This window comes from Penicillium robsamsonii (genome assembly GCF_028829455.1).
Source record: "Penicillium robsamsonii strain IBT 29466 chromosome Unknown utg000002l_segment0_segment0, whole genome shotgun sequence".
NCBI classification, from domain to species: domain Eukaryota; kingdom Fungi; phylum Ascomycota; class Eurotiomycetes; order Eurotiales; family Aspergillaceae; genus Penicillium; species Penicillium robsamsonii.
The window spans coordinates 1,062,719-1,083,276 of record NW_026643220.1 but is presented as its reverse complement, the minus strand read 5'-3'; the positions used below and the strand labels follow the sequence as shown (position 1 = coordinate 1,083,276).

General features: G+C 49.7%; 9 protein-coding genes across 9 annotated transcripts; 4 read left to right on the top strand and 5 right to left on the bottom strand.

Annotated features, from left to right (window-relative positions):
- Positions 1-460: 460 nt before the first annotated feature.
- N7447_003667 (uncharacterized protein) lies at positions 461-3,484 on the bottom strand (the record flags this gene model as incomplete). Its single annotated transcript, XM_057227942.1, has 2 exons — positions 461-1,129; positions 3,479-3,484. 2 exons carry the CDS (start codon positions 3,482-3,484, stop codon positions 461-463), a joined length of 675 nt encoding a protein of 224 aa, XP_057087283.1.
- Positions 3,485-3,624: 140 nt separating this feature from the next.
- N7447_003666 (uncharacterized protein) lies at positions 3,625-7,734 on the bottom strand (the record flags this gene model as incomplete). The annotated part of the gene is made up of 4 exons (XM_057227941.1): positions 3,625-6,770; positions 6,836-7,044; positions 7,099-7,217; positions 7,279-7,734. The coding sequence occupies 4 exons, from the start codon at positions 7,732-7,734 to the stop codon at positions 3,625-3,627; spliced, it is 3,930 nt and encodes a 1,309-aa protein (XP_057087282.1).
- A 1,197-nt stretch (positions 7,735-8,931) lies between these two features.
- N7447_003665 (basic secretory family protein) lies at positions 8,932-9,861 on the top strand (the record flags this gene model as incomplete). The annotated part of the gene is made up of 1 exon (XM_057227940.1): positions 8,932-9,861. The coding sequence occupies one exon, from the start codon at positions 8,932-8,934 to the stop codon at positions 9,859-9,861; it is 930 nt and encodes a 309-aa protein (XP_057087281.1).
- Positions 9,862-10,320: 459 nt separating this feature from the next.
- Positions 10,321-11,529, bottom strand: N7447_003664 (mitochondrial 54S ribosomal protein mL44; the record flags this gene model as incomplete). The annotated part of the gene is made up of 1 exon (XM_057227939.1): positions 10,321-11,529. The coding sequence occupies one exon, from the start codon at positions 11,527-11,529 to the stop codon at positions 10,321-10,323; it is 1,209 nt and encodes a 402-aa protein (XP_057087280.1).
- Positions 11,530-11,815: 286 nt separating this feature from the next.
- Positions 11,816-12,203, top strand: N7447_003663 (uncharacterized protein; the record flags this gene model as incomplete). The annotated part of the gene is made up of 3 exons (XM_057227938.1): positions 11,816-11,838; positions 11,895-12,077; positions 12,146-12,203. The coding sequence occupies 3 exons, from the start codon at positions 11,816-11,818 to the stop codon at positions 12,201-12,203; spliced, it is 264 nt and encodes an 87-aa protein (XP_057087279.1).
- A 136-nt stretch (positions 12,204-12,339) lies between these two features.
- N7447_003662 (uncharacterized protein) lies at positions 12,340-13,633 on the bottom strand (the record flags this gene model as incomplete). Its single annotated transcript, XM_057227937.1, is given in 3 exon segments — positions 12,340-13,088; positions 13,101-13,202; positions 13,258-13,633. 3 exon segments carry the CDS (start codon positions 13,631-13,633, stop codon positions 12,340-12,342), a joined length of 1,227 nt encoding a protein of 408 aa, XP_057087278.1.
- Positions 13,634-14,002: 369 nt separating this feature from the next.
- Positions 14,003-15,832, top strand: capA (adenylate cyclase-binding protein; the record flags this gene model as incomplete). The annotated part of the gene is made up of 4 exons (XM_057227936.1): positions 14,003-14,049; positions 14,166-14,424; positions 14,487-14,788; positions 14,845-15,832. 4 exons carry the CDS (start codon positions 14,003-14,005, stop codon positions 15,830-15,832), a joined length of 1,596 nt encoding a protein of 531 aa, XP_057087277.1.
- Positions 15,833-16,628: 796 nt separating this feature from the next.
- N7447_003660 (uncharacterized protein) lies at positions 16,629-19,076 on the bottom strand (the record flags this gene model as incomplete). Its single annotated transcript, XM_057227935.1, has 2 exons — positions 16,629-18,674; positions 18,825-19,076. 2 exons carry the CDS (start codon positions 19,074-19,076, stop codon positions 16,629-16,631), a joined length of 2,298 nt encoding a protein of 765 aa, XP_057087276.1.
- Positions 19,077-19,870: 794 nt separating this feature from the next.
- N7447_003659 (uncharacterized protein) lies at positions 19,871-20,553 on the top strand (the record flags this gene model as incomplete). The annotated part of the gene is made up of 2 exons (XM_057227934.1): positions 19,871-19,997; positions 20,060-20,553. The coding sequence occupies 2 exons, from the start codon at positions 19,871-19,873 to the stop codon at positions 20,551-20,553; spliced, it is 621 nt and encodes a 206-aa protein (XP_057087275.1).
- Positions 20,554-20,558: the final 5 nt, after the last annotated feature.

Sequence of the window (20,558 nt, the reverse complement as noted above, 5' to 3'; positions counted from 1 at the left end):
ATTACCAATGATACCCCAACGAATCCTGGACAAGTTATGCATGACCGATATCACTTTTGCAGTGGATGAATGCAATAAAAAGTGTTTATTGGGCTGTAGCAGATAGAAAGAGACGAGGTTTGCCCCGATGTTGTGGAGCTCCTCATTGTGAACTTCCATACTTACACCCCGGAAATCAAACCCCGAAGCCCTGTCAATTGAACAGAATATCAGGACTACTGGAAGCAATGAGCTGTTCTCTTGCCCGAGCTCCGATGAACTCCTCGTCTTAGGGCATTAATGTGTCGAACCCTCGGGAACCAGAATCCGCGCTCAAAAAGGCCTAGTAAATAATCTCTACTTCATGTCTCTACTATATTCTACTATTACAACAATCTTATACACTTCATGTTTCAGATCATGATATAATCGCACATTCATTCTCGATCTATCTCAACTATACTGAGCACATCTGAGATTTCTAATCCTTGGGGAACCAAGACTCATGCCCAAGCTTAATGATATAAGTCCCTTCAACAATAGCTTCAGCTGGCACATCATACAGCATCCACCTCCAGAGAGCCTGCAGAATCTCGCGATCACCGTATTTCTCCTTGTATTCACTTAGACCAATCCGCACAAATTTAAGGCTGTTAGGCTTCTGAATCCAAATAACATTCACTGGCGAAGGGGGGACATCCAAAGTGCGCGTCGTATTTCCGTGAATTTGAAAGCTCTTATTGAACTGTCTCCACTCCGTGCGCCACATCTCAAATGTACCTGTCCAATCTGGATCGATGTTGCTATCTGCAAGTATAGCGCACATGCTCCAGACCAAGTGTGTAAGGTTCACATACTTCTCGAGGTAACCGGTAAGACCAGGCCACACCCCATTCTCGCGGTAGAGCTGGAAACGGAACTGGTTAAGAGTTGTCGCTGGTGCAGGGTCAGGGAATGAACAAAGGAGAGTACCGGGGGGAGAGCCGGTACGGTGGATTCGACGGATAACCTCGTCCTCGGGCTCAAAGGCTTCTGCTGCCTCAATTGGGAAGCGTTCGACTGCTTCGGGTGTGAAATACTCGGACTGCTCTTTAGCTCCGCTGAGTTTTGGGAATTTCATGATTATAAGCTGGTCTGCTAATGAGGTGAGCTGAATACTCAAAAGTGATGTTGATGAGATATCATTTTCGAGGCGGAGATAACCATTCATATAGCCACGAGGGACTATACAACTTGACTCTTCGGGTAACAATGCTATCCTTGGTCTCAAAGATTCTCTTTGTTGTCTTTGTATTTGGCAAACCTGGTGCTCCATAGCATAATCCCTTTGTACAGGGGACTTTTGCCTCTTTGTTCACACCCAGCAAGTAAACCAAATGTGGCGGTGAGCACAAAGAGACTCCTTGTATCTCATGCTAGCTTGAGGTTGCATATTTTGGGCCATAGAAACAAATAGGGTACCGCTGCCAGCTCTCACGGGGAAGGACCGAGTCAAGGCCTTGAATTCTTGAGTTTGACTTGGAGTACATTCAATTGAAGAAACATCAAAGAGAAAGAGGGTTCTCTATTGGGCAATGCCTCATCTCGCCAAAGCGAATGTTCCATCGAAATGTTTTCGCCTCCGATTTGAGTCGTTCCCAACTGACGAAGTCACTTGATAATAGGAAATAATGATATCAGAGTCTCAGATATGAGCTCCTTGCCTTGCCAAGTTCTTCGTGATTTTCTATGAGACCCATTCCAGGGATTTCACGGGACCAGCTGATTTTCCGGGGACCCCGGATTTCCTGCAGTCTAACAAAGTATCGGGGTAATGTTTACAGGGCTCACAATCAAATGGTTACAAGGTTGGAAATACCGCTATCAGCTTCGAGGCAGGTAACTGGAATGCCACCTAGGCAGGTCGTCTCAACGTCGACCAAGCTTATTCTGACAAGTGGACTGTGCAGTAGATTCCCCTATTTCAGCCTTTCTCAGCCGTGCGCATCTATTTCGGAGGGATCTTGGGGATGGAGGGTGAGGAAGGTGAATATGCTTCTCTGCTTCTTCGAATTGATAATGTTAGCATGCTTTGTGCCTGTTCGTACATGTCAGCAATTCTGATCTTGTTATTGTGATTGGACTGTATCATACACATTGTCAAACAGTTCTCACATCTCCCACTACCAAGTATCAAGCTCGTACCTCCTCTGTAGGGGTTGCTAATCGTGATTGTGATTCAGTGGAATCACGATGGATTCTAAGCCGGTGAACCCATGTACCAGTGGATGTTCTAAAGTTTTATGACATGAGATATGTACGCAGAACTGCATGGAACGTTTGCTCTTTTTGAAATATAAATAGCTAGTATTTCCCTTCCGTGGGGTTCACCGAATAAATAAATCATCAATGCAGCTATATACCAATAAAATGGATATATGATCAGTGCCCACATTCCAAGCCTTGAATCGACAAGTTATATCAGAAAATATTTAGGTGCTTTTGCTGGAGATTATATGGCCTAGATCATGACTTCCTTGGGATTCACACGGTCATAGATCAACGGTCGAGCTCTGACTGGCAACTATCTCAGTCCTTCGCCCATCCACACGGCATCTTTTTATTGCTCTCGCTTCTCTCAAAGCGGCTCTCAGCCCAGTGAACGAGAAGAACCTCAAATCTGTGGAAGTATATCGCTCTTTCCACTGAATTCAAGGTTAGTATCGCCCATCAGCAGTTAAAACATCTCAGAAGATATGTGACCTTTTCTGACTACTCTTACTCGTTGTAGCGAAGTCCAGGCTACGGTAAAGGACATGGGTCTGACCGTCGGTGCTATCAGCAAGAGGTACTGCTGGCTCAATATGATAACCGAGTCAAGAGAGAGCCAACAAGCAGAAGGAGCAGGGGGTCTACGCCACTAAAGATCTCATTCTCACCAGTCTCGCCTCTCATGGTTCATTTCTCACACACCCTATTGACCCGAGGTCAGAAAACGATGCCTCTCAGATTCATTACACAAATCTCATCGGGGTGAGACCGGCGATCGATCTTATCGACCTTATTGATCTATGGTCATTGGGGAGGGAGAAACCATATTTCTTCAGGACTATGTGCTGAACAAAAGTGCACAATGAAAACTCGAGTCTATGTGTAAAGTCCCAATCTGCCGAGTTCCCAGTAGGCTAGGTCCTAGACAAGGTTTCTAATTCCAGATACCATTGGAAAGTGGACATTGATGAAAGCAACCGATTTGACACTCTGGCCGTATTCAGAGCCCGTTCGTAGGCCGCATGACTGCTTTTCTAGTGAGAACGCCGAGATAGCTCGTTTATTACTAGACGGTATGACTCTTACTTTTGGTAGTGCCGTTTCGCAAGCTTGACGCAGTGGAATCACGAGCAATATATGTGATGAGAGATCAGCACACGATGCTGATCTTGATGTCATTTCACGGTATAGTTCAACGACTGCCAAAAATAACGATAGAACTTGTACATCAGAAAGAAAATAAACATACAAACATGAATTTTTTTCAAAATAAATATGGAACAAGAACCTATGTACACCGGAAAGCCCAAGGTCCGACACGCCACCACGCTACCCAGATGTATTAAACATATACGCAGGTAGACCTGAGCAAAAGAACAAAGAAATAAAAAGCAATTACTGAGTCCGTCGGGCCATGAAGTAGGTAAGAAGGTTAAGGGATCCTTCACGAGGAGGCTGTGTGACTTTTTGCACTCTCTCGGATCCGAAGGTGATGTTCAGGAATGTGCAGAGCTCAGTGGCATTCTTCCTGACACCTGGGCGGGGGTGTCCAAGCTGTTGCATCACGACAGCACCGATGCGAGCCAGAAGCTCGTCGTCGATATCAATACCGGGACGTGATAGCGACTGTTGGATAGTACTCAAGCCCATGATGGTGGACCTGTAAGTCTCATCATTTTCTGCGTCCGCGCCGAGATCCAGTCCCTGCAGAACACCGACAATCGCGGTCTGGGGCAAGGTCAAAAATACAAGTTTGTCTGCCACTTCCTCCAGACAAGAGACAAAGTGGGAAGTGGACTCGTAGTGGCGACGGGCCCGGATAATAGCTGCCATGGCGCGAGTGTCATACGGGTGGAAGTTCTCACGCGTGCGTAGGAGCATGGAACGGATAGTGGCCAAAACCTGGGTCTTCACGTCATGATCCTTGCGGTTGGAAGGGGTGGCTTCCAGTTCTGCAAATAGAGCTTCCAGCAATGCATTGTAGTCCTGGCTTTGGGGAACAATCTCATCACCGTGGTATTGGATAAGTCCCTGGAGCTTCCGATATCCAGAGGGCTCCATGGTTCTCGAGAGAATACGAGCGAGGCCTCTATGGATCATTTCCTTGGCATTAATCGGGTCCTTTGAACGTGGGCTAGGGCTGCGGTGACGATCAACCCACTTTCGAGTACGTCGTGTGGAATCGTCAGACATTGTTGATTGGGACAAGGTTGACTGGGAGAGTGTTGATTCAGACAATGATTCAACTAATCTTTGTCTCACTTCTGGCGAACGTGGGGTAGGTTCATTTGCTGTCACTTCTTCGAGGGCACTCGGCTTAACTGCAGACCGCGGGACCGCGGGCAAGTCTACAGTCTTGGTCAAGCGTGGAGTTGCATTCTCATTGTTGCCATCGGTCCTGGTAGTGCCCACGTGAGGCTCTTGAGAAAGCACGGGCTCAATATCCATGATATTAGAAGCCGCTGGTTGGACACGGCCCCTCGTTGGCGACGGGCTTGGCTGAAGCGGTGCCCGGCGTGTTGGAGATGGAGTGCGAACTTCAAAGTTCATACCAGAGTCCTGTCTAGGGGCCAAATCAGGTGTAGACGTCCTAGCTGAAGCGACCACCGAGGCTGATATATCCTCTGACATGCGGTGGATTTCTGCTTCGCCTTGTTCAGGTTGATCAGGACGGCTAGTAGACGACTTTGAAGGGGAGAATGTTTCCACCGTGACGTACTCAGGAGTCTCATGTCTGTCCGTAGTGGGCGTGGTAGGATCTTCGTAGATCACCATCGACTCAGGCTGGTTTTTGACAGCAGAAGCGGGTCCAGAACCAAAGGCCAGATCCGAATGCTGGCGAACAGGAGACACGGGCGCGGGAGACATTGGAATATCAGGCTCGGGGATGTACGGTGGAGGTACAGCAACGACAGGTTCCTCCAGAATAATTGGTTCCGGTTCTTCAACAGGAACCGAGTCAGCGTGAGGGCCGTGCGGTGCTGAGTACAGAAGGGGTTGTGATGCATTAAGCGGAGGACTTTCCAACGAGACAGATGCTGGGGAATGCCGGTCCTCGGATGGAGTGAGGTAATTTCCGTGGCGGGGGGATCTTGCAGATGGCTGGTTGGTCAAGCTCTCGTTCGAATCACTGCGAGCACGACTCGCAGCCATGAGATCGTTGTGAGACTTGGACTTGGACAAATCGAGTTTCTTCGGCCTGCCCTTCGTTGTAGCAGATTGCACCGACTCAGGTGGGCGAGTGCGAGGCGCTGTTAGAGGGGCCTTTGATGTAGGTGTTGATGGCTTGGATCTCATAGCCCGGGGGGAAGTAGTCGCTTGTCGGGTAGATTGGTTACTGCTAGACTGGGCTCGTGACTCAGGGCGACGAGCATATGGGTCTGCAGTTGCAGGACGACTCAGTTCTGGCCGTCGAGGCTTCATGGCCGGTCTCATGGGCGCAGAAGACAGAGAGGAGAGGGGGGCCCCAGTGGGTACACTCCGAGTGGACTTGGAGGCAGGAACAGGTGGCTTCGCCTCGGCGAAGGTTGGCTGAGCTGACTCGGGTCGAGAAGGCATCTGGGCCTTCTTCCGAGCAGCAATAGCTTCTTGTAAAGCTGAGCGACTCTTGGCAGGGCTCTTTGCAGGTAATACAGGTGCCCCTTTTGAAGGGGGGTTGGGGTTCGATGAATCCTTTTCCAGCAAGTTGCGCGATTTGGGGTCGAGGTTGTCAGCTATCATATTGGCTCGCTCCGGCCACACACCGTAGAACGTCCAGAAGGTACTCCGTGTTGCTTCGCGCACACCAGGGTTGGCATCTGCCAATCCTTTCGTAATCGACTTCTCGATGAGATCAAGGCCACCACCATGTTCAACTGCGCTTTTATGATGCGCCTGGCGGGTGATTAAAGCCTTGAGCCACCCTGTGGCGAACAGTCGTACTGCAACATTCTTATCCTGGGTTGCGAAAGAGACGTGCTGCAGAAGGCGAATGCTAAATGAAACATTGCGAATGACAACTTCAACGGTGGCATTTCCGTTTTGTGCGGCAATCTTTTTCAACGCCGAGCAAAGCTTCAACAAATTCTGCATGATAATCTCAACCATGGGGTCGATTCTAGGGCCACATGTTCGGGCAATATCTTGGATCAAAAGACTGCCGTTGCTAGACATTGTGGTTCGTAGAGAGTTGACAACCTTCAAGATACCATCAAGCAGTGTCTTGACTGCATTGACATAGGTCTGTGAGAAGTCATGTGGCGCGTTGCCTCGCGTCAGTCTGCGGAAAAGAATCACGTTCTTTTCACGCTTTGACCAATTGTCCTCAGATTCTCTTCCCTCGAACCAAGGTAGCATATCGCGCACAAGATCATCGACATCCCTTGCCGAGGCAACATCGAACGGCTCCAGACCATCATCGTCTGGCAACGGTTCCTGGAGTGCTGGTGTCGGGGCCGGTGTGCGGGGTCGGTTGTTAATTGGTTGTTCTGTAGGTGCGGAAGAGGCTATCGGTCTTTCACGGTTAGCTCTAGAAGCTGGGCGGGGCTTCACAGGCTCCATCTCTGCAAAAGGGTTAGTACGCCGAGCGCAAATCTCCAAGTGATATAGATAGAACCAAAATACTGACCATCATCAGTCTGCTCCATGGCATGTGAACGTGAGGACATCACTGAAATCGAGCGTTCAGCCCGAGAGATTGGGCGCGCAGAGGATGCAGTCTCGGGTTCAATGGACCCCAAGCCAATTCCTGAAAGAATAGCATTCGCGATAGATTTCCTCACACCGCGCGCCGCCATTTGCTTTTGCAGGTCCGACTTCGCTCTTGCGGGGCCGGTTCTGAGTTTGGTCAGGGGCAATGAATATAATGGGTAGGGTGAAAGCCTCACTCACCGGAACAGGTCGATCACGACCAACTTAGCCGTATCTCGGACGGCGCTGTCGGCGTCCTCTAGGCATGAAACTAGGGAAGGAACATATTGGCGGAACAACAAACCATGGTGCTTCGTCATCTGTAGATCGAGATTAGTATCTGAGACAATCCTTGCAGGATGCATCCACGGATAAGCCTACATTCGCTAACCAGAGCATGCTCATCTCTTTCGCCCGATGATTTTTCCCAACCAGTGCAACTTCCAGGACATGGTATTCGACTTCATTGCCTGCAAATGGCCACAGTTCGGTGAATATTGATGCAGCCTGGGCTCTTATACGTTCCTTCGGGTCATTGAGACGCTCTAAAAGAATAGGATACAAGCTCTGCGCCTGATGAACAATCCATTGTTCCTGATCTTGGATTGCAAGACGCTTCAGGAGGTGGCCAAGTGTGGAGAACCCCGCGCCGAGAACAGAGTAGTGTTGGGAGCCGACGGCGAGGCGTAGTGTTTCGAAAATGGGGCGAATCGCTCCCTCGGGAACGTTTTTCTGTTTGATATCGGACTTCACACTAGAGAGGTAGGCGATCTTCGAATCGACGGACAGGTTGGGGTTCTTGAAGGCCGCCAACAGTTCTGCTGCCTTCGCCTCCATTGTCAACACCGAGAGATTGAGTTCAACTCGGGTCAGACGAAGGGGATGGACAGAAGGATGATGTTGTATGTAATGGACGATCCGGGGGAATCAAAACGCGACAAGGCTAATAACGGATAGGAGCACAGACTCGAATTTCGATTTGTCACTAGCCTAGATGAAAGTCAGCAGCAGATTCCACCAGCGCGACAGAGTAATAGGTCAGAAAAACAGAGCGATTGTGATCAACAAAATATGACATGGATGTGTGCAAGCAGCGAAAGCATAAAATGGTTATGATGGGGTGTCGCAAAAGGGTATGTAATATCAATAAAGGAATGGCGATGAGTACCATGAAGGCTTCGGATGTGGAGGGTATAGCGTACCTAATGCGATGAAGTAGCGACAAATAGAAAGAGCGCAAGATCTTGATATGGTGGGATGTTGAAAAGCGGACAAAGTGAAAACAAGGGGCGATAAGCGCGTGACGATAAGCGCGAGGGATATAGAGAGGGATAAAGGATATTAAAGGGGGTGTCCTTGGGTTCCTTGAGGTTTTGGCATTACTATTCCTAATATGATATGTAAGTTTATACCTGTCTATTCATATCCATGGATCTACACTTCTAAGGTGCCCAAAGGTTATCAAGAGCCCAACATGGTTTGTTTATTACCTCGGGATTCACGCGTCGCAGTGGGCAACCAACATTGTCATGTTTACATCTTAATGTGTGTTGAGATGGGCAAATGAGTAGACAGGTTATAAATCAGACTTTTATGAATGTTCCAACAACAAAGATTGAAGATGTAAAAATAGTAATTTAACCCAAATTAACATATAAGCACTGAACGCTATTCACTACATTGTCCAACCATGTTAAACCCCAATCTAACGCTCACTTGACATGCAATCGATTACATTTTACTCCATACATTTCTTCCACTCCAATCAATGTGAATCAAAGCGTCCTAGCACCCCACGAGATCGCCAAAGTGGAGCATATTGCCTATTAAGGATACCGACAAGGTGTCTAAAGGTGTTGGATTGTAGCCAATAAGTCCCTGAAGGTAACCGCCTTATAGGGTTTGGGATAATTTAGGGCGTCTAGTCAGCACATTCTTCCCACCCCGCTCTCAACCTAGACCTACACCTCAGACACTCTTGGAAAGAGAGAGGTTTAACACCTTCCCTGTGAATCACTCAGTCAAACCAACACCATGACGACCTCCGCCCGAGCACCTCATCCCTCCGCAATCCCCAAAGACAACACCCAGCAAGCACCACAGACCTCAAGCAAAGAAGAAAAGCAAACAAACATACCCAATCTCACTTCCCAAATCCACCAACCAAAGCTCCGCCTACATATACAAGAACTACGCCATCCAGCCTCAACCGCCTTCCTCACCTTGATCCCAGACGTCGCATCAACACTCGACAAAGCCCTAGCAAACATCATCAAATACCTATACACCTCCCCCCCAAAGTCGGAGAACATCCACCGGCCCACCTTCACACCCAGCATCCCACCAACAAGATCCGTAACCGTCTTCCTCCGCGATTACAGCGGCGTAGCCTACACAACAGGCACTGAGCTCGACGATGCACACAAGGAAATCCACGTCTCGCTCCCATACATCCAGCACTGTACATCCGGTCCATCAGCGAAAGCCGACCCGCTCCACGAGCTGGTCGGAGTCTTGACACACGAGCTCGTGCATTGTTATCAGCACACCGCGCCGCCGAGCCTCGAAAGCAGTGGCGAGGACATCCCCGGTCCGCCGGGCGGACTAATCGAGGGAATAGCTGACTTTGTGAGGCTCAAGGCTGGTCTGGAACCGCCGCATTGGAAACAACCTCTGTCTGCTGCGGAGCGGCCGCCTAAGTGGGATGAAGGGTATCAGCATACGGCGTATTTTCTGGCGTGGATTGAGGATGTCAGGGTTGGGAGGGGTGCGGTGGGTATGTTGAATGATCGGCTTTTGAGGGTTGGGTATGTGGGTGAAGAGGGTATTGAGTTCTGGAAGGGTCTTTTCGGGGCTGTGGTTGGGGAGTTGTGGGAAGAATATGGCCAGTATCTAGATAATCCTACAATAGGTGTCGGGAGGAGTAGTGGGAACTGGGAGGATGAGATTCTTAACCGGGCGTGATGAGCTGGATGTAAAGTCCAGATGAACAGGCATCGGTAGGTCAACTAGAGATATACAACTAGTAGGACCAAAGGCTAGAAAGCTTCCATTAACATTGATTTTGTATGCATTCAGTAGATGTCTGAGAGCAGTTCTATATTTGGATGGCAGGACCAAAATAAAGGCCATGAAATGCCTTGTTCTGCCCGATCTAACTGGAGGAGAGTAAGATAGAAAAGAAAACAGCAAGGGAAATTTCGAAGAAAAAGACACCAGGTGAATCGAAGGGATTGGAATTCCCATAATGTACAGGATCCAGTCATGCAGGAGACAGGATAGATGACTCTTTTTACCGCCGGCCAGCTTCCCATGCGAAAGAATAGCACACCAGAAAAAGAAAAGCGAGATGACAAAAAAAAACAGACATGAAATAATATGTTACCGTGCCTTGAACCAAGGCATCCCATTGCACCAAATATCTTAAACAATGACCTCGCCCAGGTCAACGTGGACCGGCTTCCACGGTAAAGCCGATGGCTCCTCCATCGCACTGGGAACGCGTACAGAAAGAGGGCTGTAGAGGTACCAACCCTTAAGCGCGGCAACAGCAGCACGCTCACGGCCCTCCATCAAACTGGCGCCAGCGCCCTCCCCAAGCTTGTCCTGGCCAGAGAAGATACCGACCACAAAGACGGGGTGTCTGCTCTTACGACCAGTCTCACTGATGACCTTGGCGACTGGACGTTCGAAGTTCTCCCGAGCGCACAACCGAGTCAAATCACGGGCTGGGGCCTGGAAGTTGAACAATTCTGAGATGTTGAGGTGTCGTGAAAGGAAGTGTTGCTCGAAGAATCGCTTGGCAGCAGCGCGGCCAGCGTGTAGGTAGATAGCGCCCATAACAGCTCGGACGAACTCAGCGCTTGCTTGCTCGGTGGTGACACCTGCGGCAGAGGGCTTGAGTCCCTTGAGCGGGTCACCGAATTCATCATCATAGAAAATCTTAGAAGTCACCGTTTTCCTCCAGTTCTTCTGTGTTTCGTATGGCCGTGCTGTCGGGTGGGTAGGGCCCGAGGGAATCTCGGCGCCAGGCTCGAGCCTCTGGAACTGCAACAGACCGGGATCGACCTCTCCACCAGGCACCGCAGCCAAATCAACACCCCATTCTCGTGCCATCGCGGCAAGAGTCTTAGGTCCAGCGTAGGCGTACATAGCAGCGAAGATCACGGTCAATGGCAGACGAGGGTAAGTGCAAATAAGGTGCTCGGTTGCGTAGTAGGAAAGGAGGTCGTGACCGAGGGTGGCCAGCGAGGCATTGTTGAAATTCGGGTTGGGGTCTGCTGATGCATCGACTAGTGTCCGTGCAAGTGTCTCGATAGGTAATCTGGAGGGTAGGTAGAGTCGAGCGTGGAGAGCGGCGAGTTTTGCAGATTGTCGAGCTGCTTCGACTGGGGGAGAGGGATATTGGAGCTGCGAGCGGCGGGTGTGGGAGTCCTTGACAATTTGAGCCAATTGCTCATCCAGAACTTCTGGCTGCTCAAAAATCGCGGTGGTCTGATCATCACGGGTTTGGACCGGGGGAGCAGTCGACTGACACCGTTGCCCGTAGATGTGTTGATGCAGGCGGTTAACAGTCCGAGCCCGCGGCGAAAGGACTGAACTGCTCCATCTTTGGAGTTGCAGTCTCTTCATTTGGGCGATTAGGCTATTCTGAGGGCCGTAGAAAGATTATACAATGGACGGGAGAGGGAATCGCGACTCAATCAATTAGCATACCATCAACGAGAGAGAAGAGAAATTGTCGCGGCAGTCACGGGATGGCCAAGTCGTGTGAGGTTGCGCTAAGCCCAGTGTGGTATTAGCGCCTTGGCATCAGACCTGCGACCGAGACGGCCCTTTCGGCTTCCACCTTCAAGAACTACCAGCCCTACGCTCGCTTTATCTACTCAACAAAACTTTCAATTGTATCTTCGTCACAATGGGTGGAGGTGGAAAGATCCCGTACGTACTCGTGCTTTTCATGACCTTGCCAGGAGCTAATACATTTGATGGGGCAGGTACCCCAAGGAAGTCTGGTCCCCCGCTGGTGGTTGGTACGCACAGCCAGCCAACTGGAGGGTCAACACAGCGATCATGGGCGCTTTTGTGGTTGGTGTCGCTGCTGTCGCCTTCAGCATCAGTGCTGAGCGGGAATACCGCGACAAGATGCCCGAGCCCGGCCGCTTCTTCCCCAGCCGATAGTCCGTCACCCGAACTTTTATGTCGCTCGATATACCTTATGCTGACTCTTGCATTTCTTAATTTATAGCTGGAGCAAACAAATTCGCGAACACGAGCAGAAACAAGCCGCGAAGAACGACTCATGAAGAAGGTCCAGGATACTGGACGGCGGTTGTAGGAGGATTTTACAGCAGGACGGACCTTTTCTTTTCGTGTTTTTCTACTATTTGATTACTTGTGTGCTGTACGACAATAAAAGGGCGTTCCCCATCCGGCCATTGGTCAATTGACCAATGTATGTCTCTGAGGAGACTCTTCAAGTGTCCTCAATAATCGTTGCGTGTACAGGCGGACTCGTTCCGTGAATTCAGTCCCATTCCACAATTCCTCTCCGTTTCCATCAGCATCGATATGCGGTACACCGATTTGTTCGACCACAAAACCAGCTGCGACGGTTGCGCAAATGAGCGCCATAGGGTGATGTTGGTAATTACCCCAGGACTCAAGAGCTTTCTTCCAAGTTTCGGAGTTTGATAGAACAGAGTCAATGGCCTGGAATGGCTCTCGGCCTGCAGTCACCATCCCCTGGGCTAGTGCACCAAGGAAAGAGTTACCCGCACCCGTGGGGTCGATCACAGGCGTAGCACCTTCGGCATCAGGTTGATGATATGCGGGGAGCCAAATTTTGGCAGACTTTGAGTAGGCGTAGCTACCATCCTTTCCTGCCCTAATGACCAGCATGCCATTTCCATTGGGACCAATGCCTGAGTCTGTAATCCGTTGGACTAGCTGCTGGCCTTCTTGGCTCTTCTCGGTCCAACCGGGATGATCAAACATCATGCCGAGCTCCATGTGGTTAGGACTCACCACATCCACGACCTTATTTGCGGCGAAGAACTTGTCCTGTTCTTCTGGGGTACAAAGATCAGGGACTGGCTCCCAAACAAAGATAGGGCGCTTGGAAGCATGCGCGGCAGACGGCGCTTTCCCTGCCTTTCGCAATTCATCTCGCCGCTGGAGAATATCATGTACTATAGACATACAACGAGATGCAGAGCAGACCATATGGAATGTCTTGGACCACACCTGCGAGTCGGACAACATTTCAGGCTCGAGTCTTAATTTCGGAGTCAAGTATTTGAAGTCTGCCGGGGTCAGTCATTGCATCCGTTCTTTCACAAGATATCACCAGAAACTTACCTCGTTTCTCATCGGGATGATAACCGTTCCAGGCTCTCGTTGTTAGCCTGCTAGGATCCTCTCTAAAAACACAGGATGTGTTCCATGATTTGATTACATCAAGCGTCTCAGCGGGGAAATCGGAGCCAACATCCACAATCCAGCTCACAGATCGTGCATACTTCGAGCCCGAGACCAAGCGGGCGCCTACAACTGCAAATGAGGCTGCGCCACCGAGGATATTCTTGACACCGGGTCTTGAACCGCCGAAATCGATATCATCTGAATAACAATCTTGTGAGTCTACATCCCACCTTTGAGGGACGAAGTAAACCATACCAATTATAAACATCCCCAAGGTGCAAAATTCGACCTCAATTGGCTGATCTTGGACCATATTGGCAGCTAAAGCTATATATAGATACAAAGGAGGTTGTTCAGAGAGACGAAGAACCGAACCTTTTGAAGTGTTGGGGGTTTTGATCGCATTACGGTGGATCGGATTATGGTAATATAATTACCAAATATACCCCGCAACGTCATTCCCCCCTGCTGATCCCGTTGTAACGTACCATACCACGTCTAGAGCCGTCATCTGCCTCAGGAGCTTTGTCTTCTTTCCACTCCCTATCATCTTGTCTTCGGAACTTGAGGACCTAGATTTTACGGAATAGCAAAGGTTTTTGCTTTTCGATAATCCCTTCTACCTACTCAAACCACCCTTTTACCTTTCTGCTTCCACTGTTGGAGCAACGTGTTGCCTATCATGGCATCTGGCGGCAATATGCATAATTTCACCACCCTCATCAAGCGGTATGTACCTCTGGTGCTAGCAGTGTCTCACTTATGACATTTTGCTTTTGGTTTCATCCTAAAGCTGTTTGGCAACTACATCTGGCACACTTGGCTGACATTGGACTTATCTACAGCCTCGAGGCAGCGACCTCACGCTTGGAGGACATGGCGATGTCATACGATGACCCTAACGCCCCAAAGCCCATGTCCGGGTCCCCTGCTTCCTCCATGCCCGCTATTCCAGAACCCCCTAAGCCTTCTCCTCCTCCGCCCGCAACCCCTGTGGCGGCCCCGGTTCCGCCACAGATTCAGGACTTCGATGCGTTGATCAAGGGAGATGTTCAGAACTTTGTCAACCTGGGAGAGAAGATTGGTGGTCTGGTTGCTGAGCAAGTATGTTCTTAGTAAATCTGGGAACTTGGTCTGCCGCGTGTAGTTGCTGACTGGATCTATAGTCCAAAGCCGTCCTTCAAGCCTTTCAAGCCGAACGCACCTATCTTTTCGTTGTGACAAAGGCCAAGAAGCCCAATACCCAGCCTCCGGAGTTGATGACGGATCTGCACAAAGCATCCGATAGCATAAACAACATTCGCGAATCAAACAGGGCATCGCCGCTATTCAACCATCTGAGCGCTGTTGCAGAGGGCATTGTTGCGCTCGCTTGGTTCTTTGAAAGCAAGCCTGCGGAGTTTGTTACGGACATGATCGGTGGCATTGAATACTACGGAAATAAGGTGCTGAAGGAGTACAAGGACAAGTGAGCACTCCTGGTAATGACGTTTTGAAGGAATCCCCATGTTGACACTTTGACAGGGACAAGACGCATGTCGCATATATCAAGGCCTACTATCAAAATTTCAAGGCTCTTGCAGAGTACCTCAAGAAACACTTCCCCCAAGGTCTCACATGGAACAATGCATCTGGCATTGATGCCTTGGAAGCTTTGAAGCAGGCCAAGGGCGGACCTACTCCTGTCAGCGGCGGTGCCCCTCCTCCCCCTCCCCCTCCTCCTCCCCCGGTCCCATCCCTCAACGTCCCCGGTGGCGGTGTCCCTCCCCCACCTCCGCCTCCTGGTATTCCCCCCGCCCCGGCCGCCCAAGCACCAGCAGCAGACATGGGCGCTGTCTTCGACCAGCTCAACCAGGGCGAGGGTATCACATCCAGCCTTCGCAAGGTCGATAAATCGCAGATGACGCACAAGAACCCCAGCCTGCGTGCCGGATCAACCGTCTCGGAGTCTGAAGGCTCCAGCGCCGTGCGGGGCAAGTCACCAGCACCTAGCAAGAAGCCCAAGCCCGAAAACATGCGCGCGCGCAAGCCGCCTCGCAAGGAACTCGAGGGCAGCAAGTGGCTCATTGAGAACTTTGATGCTCCTGGCGAGATCGTCGAGATCGCTGCTCAGCAGAACCAGTCCATCCTCATTACCCGCTGCAACAAAACCATCATCAAGGTCTCCAACAAGGCTAACGCTATTGCCATCGATAACTGCGTTGGCCTCTCTCTCATTGTTGACTCTCTTGTCAGCAGTCTTGATATCATCAAGTGCCCCAAGTTCGCTGTGCAGATCGACGGTACGGTCCCCACTCTGCTGATGGACCAAGTTGATGGTGCTACCGTTTACCTTGGCCAGCAGAGCCTTAACACTGAGGTCTTTACTAGCAAGTGCTCCGCTATTAACATCAACCTTCCGCCGCCGGAGGGCACCGATGAAGATACCAAGGAGTGCCCTCTGCCCGAGCAGTTCAAGAGCTACATCAAGAACGGCGTTCTGGTTAGCGAGATCGTGGAGCATGCTGGTTAAGCTACACTCGCTGGTTAAAGAGGACTAGGAAAGTTTATTTTCTTAGACTCGAAGGAATTGTAATCATGCCAGCCGGGTCGAGATCACATAATTCTTGGGTGATTTTCCACTTGTTATGTTGTGATAATTTATTTGCTGTATCTAGCGCTCTGTAGATATAAATTGCAGGAACTCCTACTCTTACACATTTCATAAAATCATACCTCCCTATATATTCCTATAAATCTACTTATTAAACATGAAAATCTCTAAATATATATTCACTGTTCATGTACGTTGTTCTAGTTACAAAATCAAAATCGCGCAGCGACGCACTTCACGTAGTGTAATATATATATTCAACTCTTAAAATCCACCACATTGAACTATATAACCAACAAATAAACTTAGTGAAACATCAAGCCAACGCGCCAAGAGAAGATACGAAAAATAAACATAGAAAGGGGGTATAGTCAACGACCCATGCGCCTAGGTTCCCCAATATATCCACAAAGCACGGAAAGCAGATCAACCAGACGTCCAACTGGCAACGAAACGAAATACACACATCGCTTAGGCGTGAATCAAGGTGCATTAAAATACTAGGCGCTATTATATGGGTTAGTATAAACAAGTATTGGCTGCAAACCAGTGCGCCTATTGTCATGCTGTCATGTGCTGTTCTTTGAGGGTGATGTAGACAGGAAATGTCAAGCCAAGGAAGATCAAGATACACATGGGAGATAGGTGGTACTATTGTCATACTGAATGGCGAGGAGGAGGTTCTTGGAGTTGGAGTGTATTGCATTGGGTTCGTTTAGCGAGGACGTTGGTTGTGGGTGGGAGATGGTCGATCATAGAAGCCTAATTTGCGTGGATGCTGTTCATCTACTGTGGTCCCCTGTCTTTGCACATCGAGGCCTCGGAGTCTCTTGGCGAGTAGGCTTTCGCCAGGTTCTGGACTGCTTGGATTCGAGATAAACGGATGACGTCCGTAATCCTCGTTGTCCTTGGTGAGCTTGTTGTGCCGAGACACACTATGCGAGGGAGGTGTATTTTCAGGGTCACCTGCAACATCCAAGGGACCTCGCACGTCTAGTTGCGAGGGGAACTGGCTGGGAGACGATATATTTGGATGGAGGTGAGGGATCACTCCTTGGTCCACACTTAGTCCGCGGGAAGTTTGTTCAATTCCCAGGCTCGTATTTGCGCTCGCAGTACTTGAGATGGAAGCGGGCTTGTACGGAGTGTATCTCGGCTCGGGAATTTGTATCTCGTTCTGTAGTTTCTCCTTGCCGTCCGGGACCCGGTTTGCGAACACCACGCGAATAGACGGATGTAGATAAAAGCGACCGCGCGCGGGACAGCAGATGTGCAGATGAATGAGGTATCGCAAAGTGGGTTTGTCCTGAGGATCTTGTGTGGGATTCAAGGAAGCTTCCGGGCGATCTGTCCCATAATTCTTCCGTGCACTGAGCGGCATATCGATGATCGGACCTGCCGAATAGCTGCGTTGCCGAATGAAGGTCTTTGTACCAGGTTCCATATCAGCGAGGTCATATGGAACTAGGAAAAGCTTGACCGCAGTCTTGTGCGGGTTCTTGATTATGATTTGTAGTTGGCCTTGTTGTGGAATCCGGTAAGACCCCCCTGGGGGACATTTAGGCGATTCTGACCTGCGAATCTTCTTTCCCCGGAGGCGTCGTGATTCACCACCAGGCGTGCAAATATCGTTTGGTCCTTCTGTGGCGGAAATGTCTTCATGAGGTCCCGTAGAACTTGGATGTCGTCTGCGACGTCGAGTCGGATTAGGATTCTCTTTCGGGAGAGCATTTTCTAGGTCAATTGTTCCCACATAGGGACTCGGGTTGTCGTCTGAGATTGAGCGGCCGCACCCCGAGGTCGGATAGCTGTAGAAAACAGCCGGAAATGGGACTGTGATATGTGGCGGACATTTGAGATGGCCTTTGCATTTTCCCTTGCCTAGGACGCCGATCTGAGCCATGAAATCCAGCGGCTTAGAAGGGTTCATTGACATTCTCCCGCACAATATCGACTCCTCATAAGACCCCACCATCGGCGCGTGGGATTTTGACGAGATGTCAGAGACGAAAGACGGCCTTCTTACTCGTGATGGTGGGATCTGCCCCCCTGGGGACGGTGCGAGTTGAAGACTATATGCTGAAGTCAATGACCGGCGAGGCAAAGGCGTTTGATTGGTAAAGATGTCTTGCTGCCGTCCTAGAGATGGACTACTCAGGTGGGAAGTTTCATCGCTTGGCGAAAATTGTAGATTCCCAAAAGTGTCTGGCGGCAAAGTACGGCGACGGTTTGTTCTCTCCAAAGGCCCCAAGACGTCCACATGGTCAACATCGGACGAAAAGTCCAAGTCGGTGTTATTTGCTTGATATACCAGAGGACTGGTAGGAGCTTTCAGAACATAACTCGATGAGAATGAGCCCACAGACGGTGCACGAGCACGAGCATTCACGATAATATTGGATTGATGATGATGCTCATTTGATGTGCTTGTCTTTCGCAAATCGGGTGGCAAGGCCGGTACTCCGAACCAAGGAGTCGTGGGGGAAGATCCTAAATCAGCAAATGGAGAGCCCGAACTCTGCCCCTTCAAAGGAGATCGAGGAGAGTGTGAGTTATGGGGATCTGTGGTTCTTTCATTGAAGTCACCCGAGTGTAACGCTGATCGAGGTCTCTGGATATCGGCCGGCGATCCCAGTTCCTCTGTCGCGTTGATGTGATGTCCTTGGTTAAGAGAGCGGTCTTCATGCTCTCTTACTGCTGTTTGTGACTGCTCCCGTGAGATTCGAGAAGCAAATAAATCATTTTTCTCCCTATCTGGGGACTATTGGCACGTTAGCTTATGTATACTTGACGAGATGTGTTGGACTATGAAAGAAAAGAGAAAGAGAACAAAACCGGATTAAAGAGACCGGACATCACATCAAGTAGAGGTTTGAAAAAGAGTTAGATATCCACGAAAAGATTCACATACCATGTGTTGAAGTCTCCAAGGCGAAGATTCTTTAATACGATGTATGAGCTCCTCCCGATCATTTGCCCACACTTTGGGCGGATTCAACGCCGTCGGATGCATAGCGTTGGTCGCCATTTCTGGAGCAGCTATCTCACGGTGATTGAGACCATTTAGCTGGGGCTCCGAGGACCCTGTGGTTGGCTGTTTATGGTCATGGTCGGGTGACCATAGATAATGACGCCGCCGATCCGGATCTCGAAATAGGGGCATGGTGGCGTGATAAGGGCAGACTACAAGACCTGAGACGCTAAATATGACATTTCAGGAGGCCACCCACGTAGCACCTTTTGAAACCAGAGCCAAGCTGTGCCGCTGTGGGGGGGAGAGAGTTTGATGCGATGTACCAGGATGACTCGAGTATATGCCGTCAATAGTTCTACTGATTGGCGAGGAAGGCAGCGCTTGTATAGAAGATAGCTTGTCACTCCATGGGCCTGGCTTTAGCTTTCTTAAGGTATGAATGCCCAGTTTGCCTCGAAATGTTGAATAGGGAAGAGAGAGTATTGAGCATTTGGGAGGTGGACACCCGTCGATCTCGGAGATCCGGACTGAGAACGTCATGTGATGGACCAGTGACGTTGTGTTGCACCGTTAGGTGACGAGATAGCCCTATATTGTTCTATATTTGAATTCTTTGGGTCACAATAATATCAAGGCCCGATGCCTAAAAAATGAAGAGATGTTGGGAAGAAATGGCGAAAAGAAAGGCACATAATATGCCGGCTGGAATGACAATAGAATGAGTCAATAGTGTCACATATATCGCATATATTGTAGACATGATAGATATTGTAAATGATACAGTGAATTCTCTACCTCGTTCTTTTAGTACTAAAATTGAGAAAATAAAAACGTAGTATACTGTTCAAAAAAGTTCATACTTATCTGCTAGTGGCCGAGACCGATGTTCCGTGCGGAGATCGCCACTTTTTTTTTTCTTCTCCGAAAGTCTTTCGATTTCAACACACAGGAACAAAACACACTTGTTTTGTTTGAATATCAACATGGCACCAAAACGTACCCGCGATGGCGATGCTGCTCCATCGTCAAAGGGCGAGCCCGAGGTCAAGAAGCGCAAGGGTTTTAGCGTTGGACCCGCAAACCTCCCAGATGGCACATATCGTCGCAAGAGTGAGCATGCCCAAAAGCAATTCCTCGAATTTAAACGAGACTAATCAAATAATTAACAACAGCCCAAAAGATCAAGAATGACCTGATTCACAAAGCCAAAGTGAAGAAGGCATATGCCAAGATCAAAGCCGAAGAACTCGCCATCGCGCCTAGGAAATCCGTGTACGATACCGCCGAGGCAGATGAAACCCACACTGGCAAGGATGAGGAAAAGACTGTCGAAGAGGCAAAGACTCCGGAACTCCACCCGGATCGCATAGCCATGTTGAACGAGCCTGAGGCCCCAGCACCTGCACCTAGACCAGAACGACGTCCACGAGGTGATGGCAAACAGAGGGAGCGCAGACCAAAGCCTTCTGCTTTCACAAAGGAGATGGAGTTTGCAGAGAAGCGGAGGAAGGCGGAGGAAGCACGACAGAAGGAGCGTGAGGCGAAACAAAATGAGCGTGAGAAACTGCTGCGCGCGAAGCGGCCGGACCAGTTTGGCAAGAGGCGATTAGGCAGAGAGAGCAACGCCCTCCTTAGTCGCGTGCAGCGGATGGTTGGTAAGAATTAGAGAAA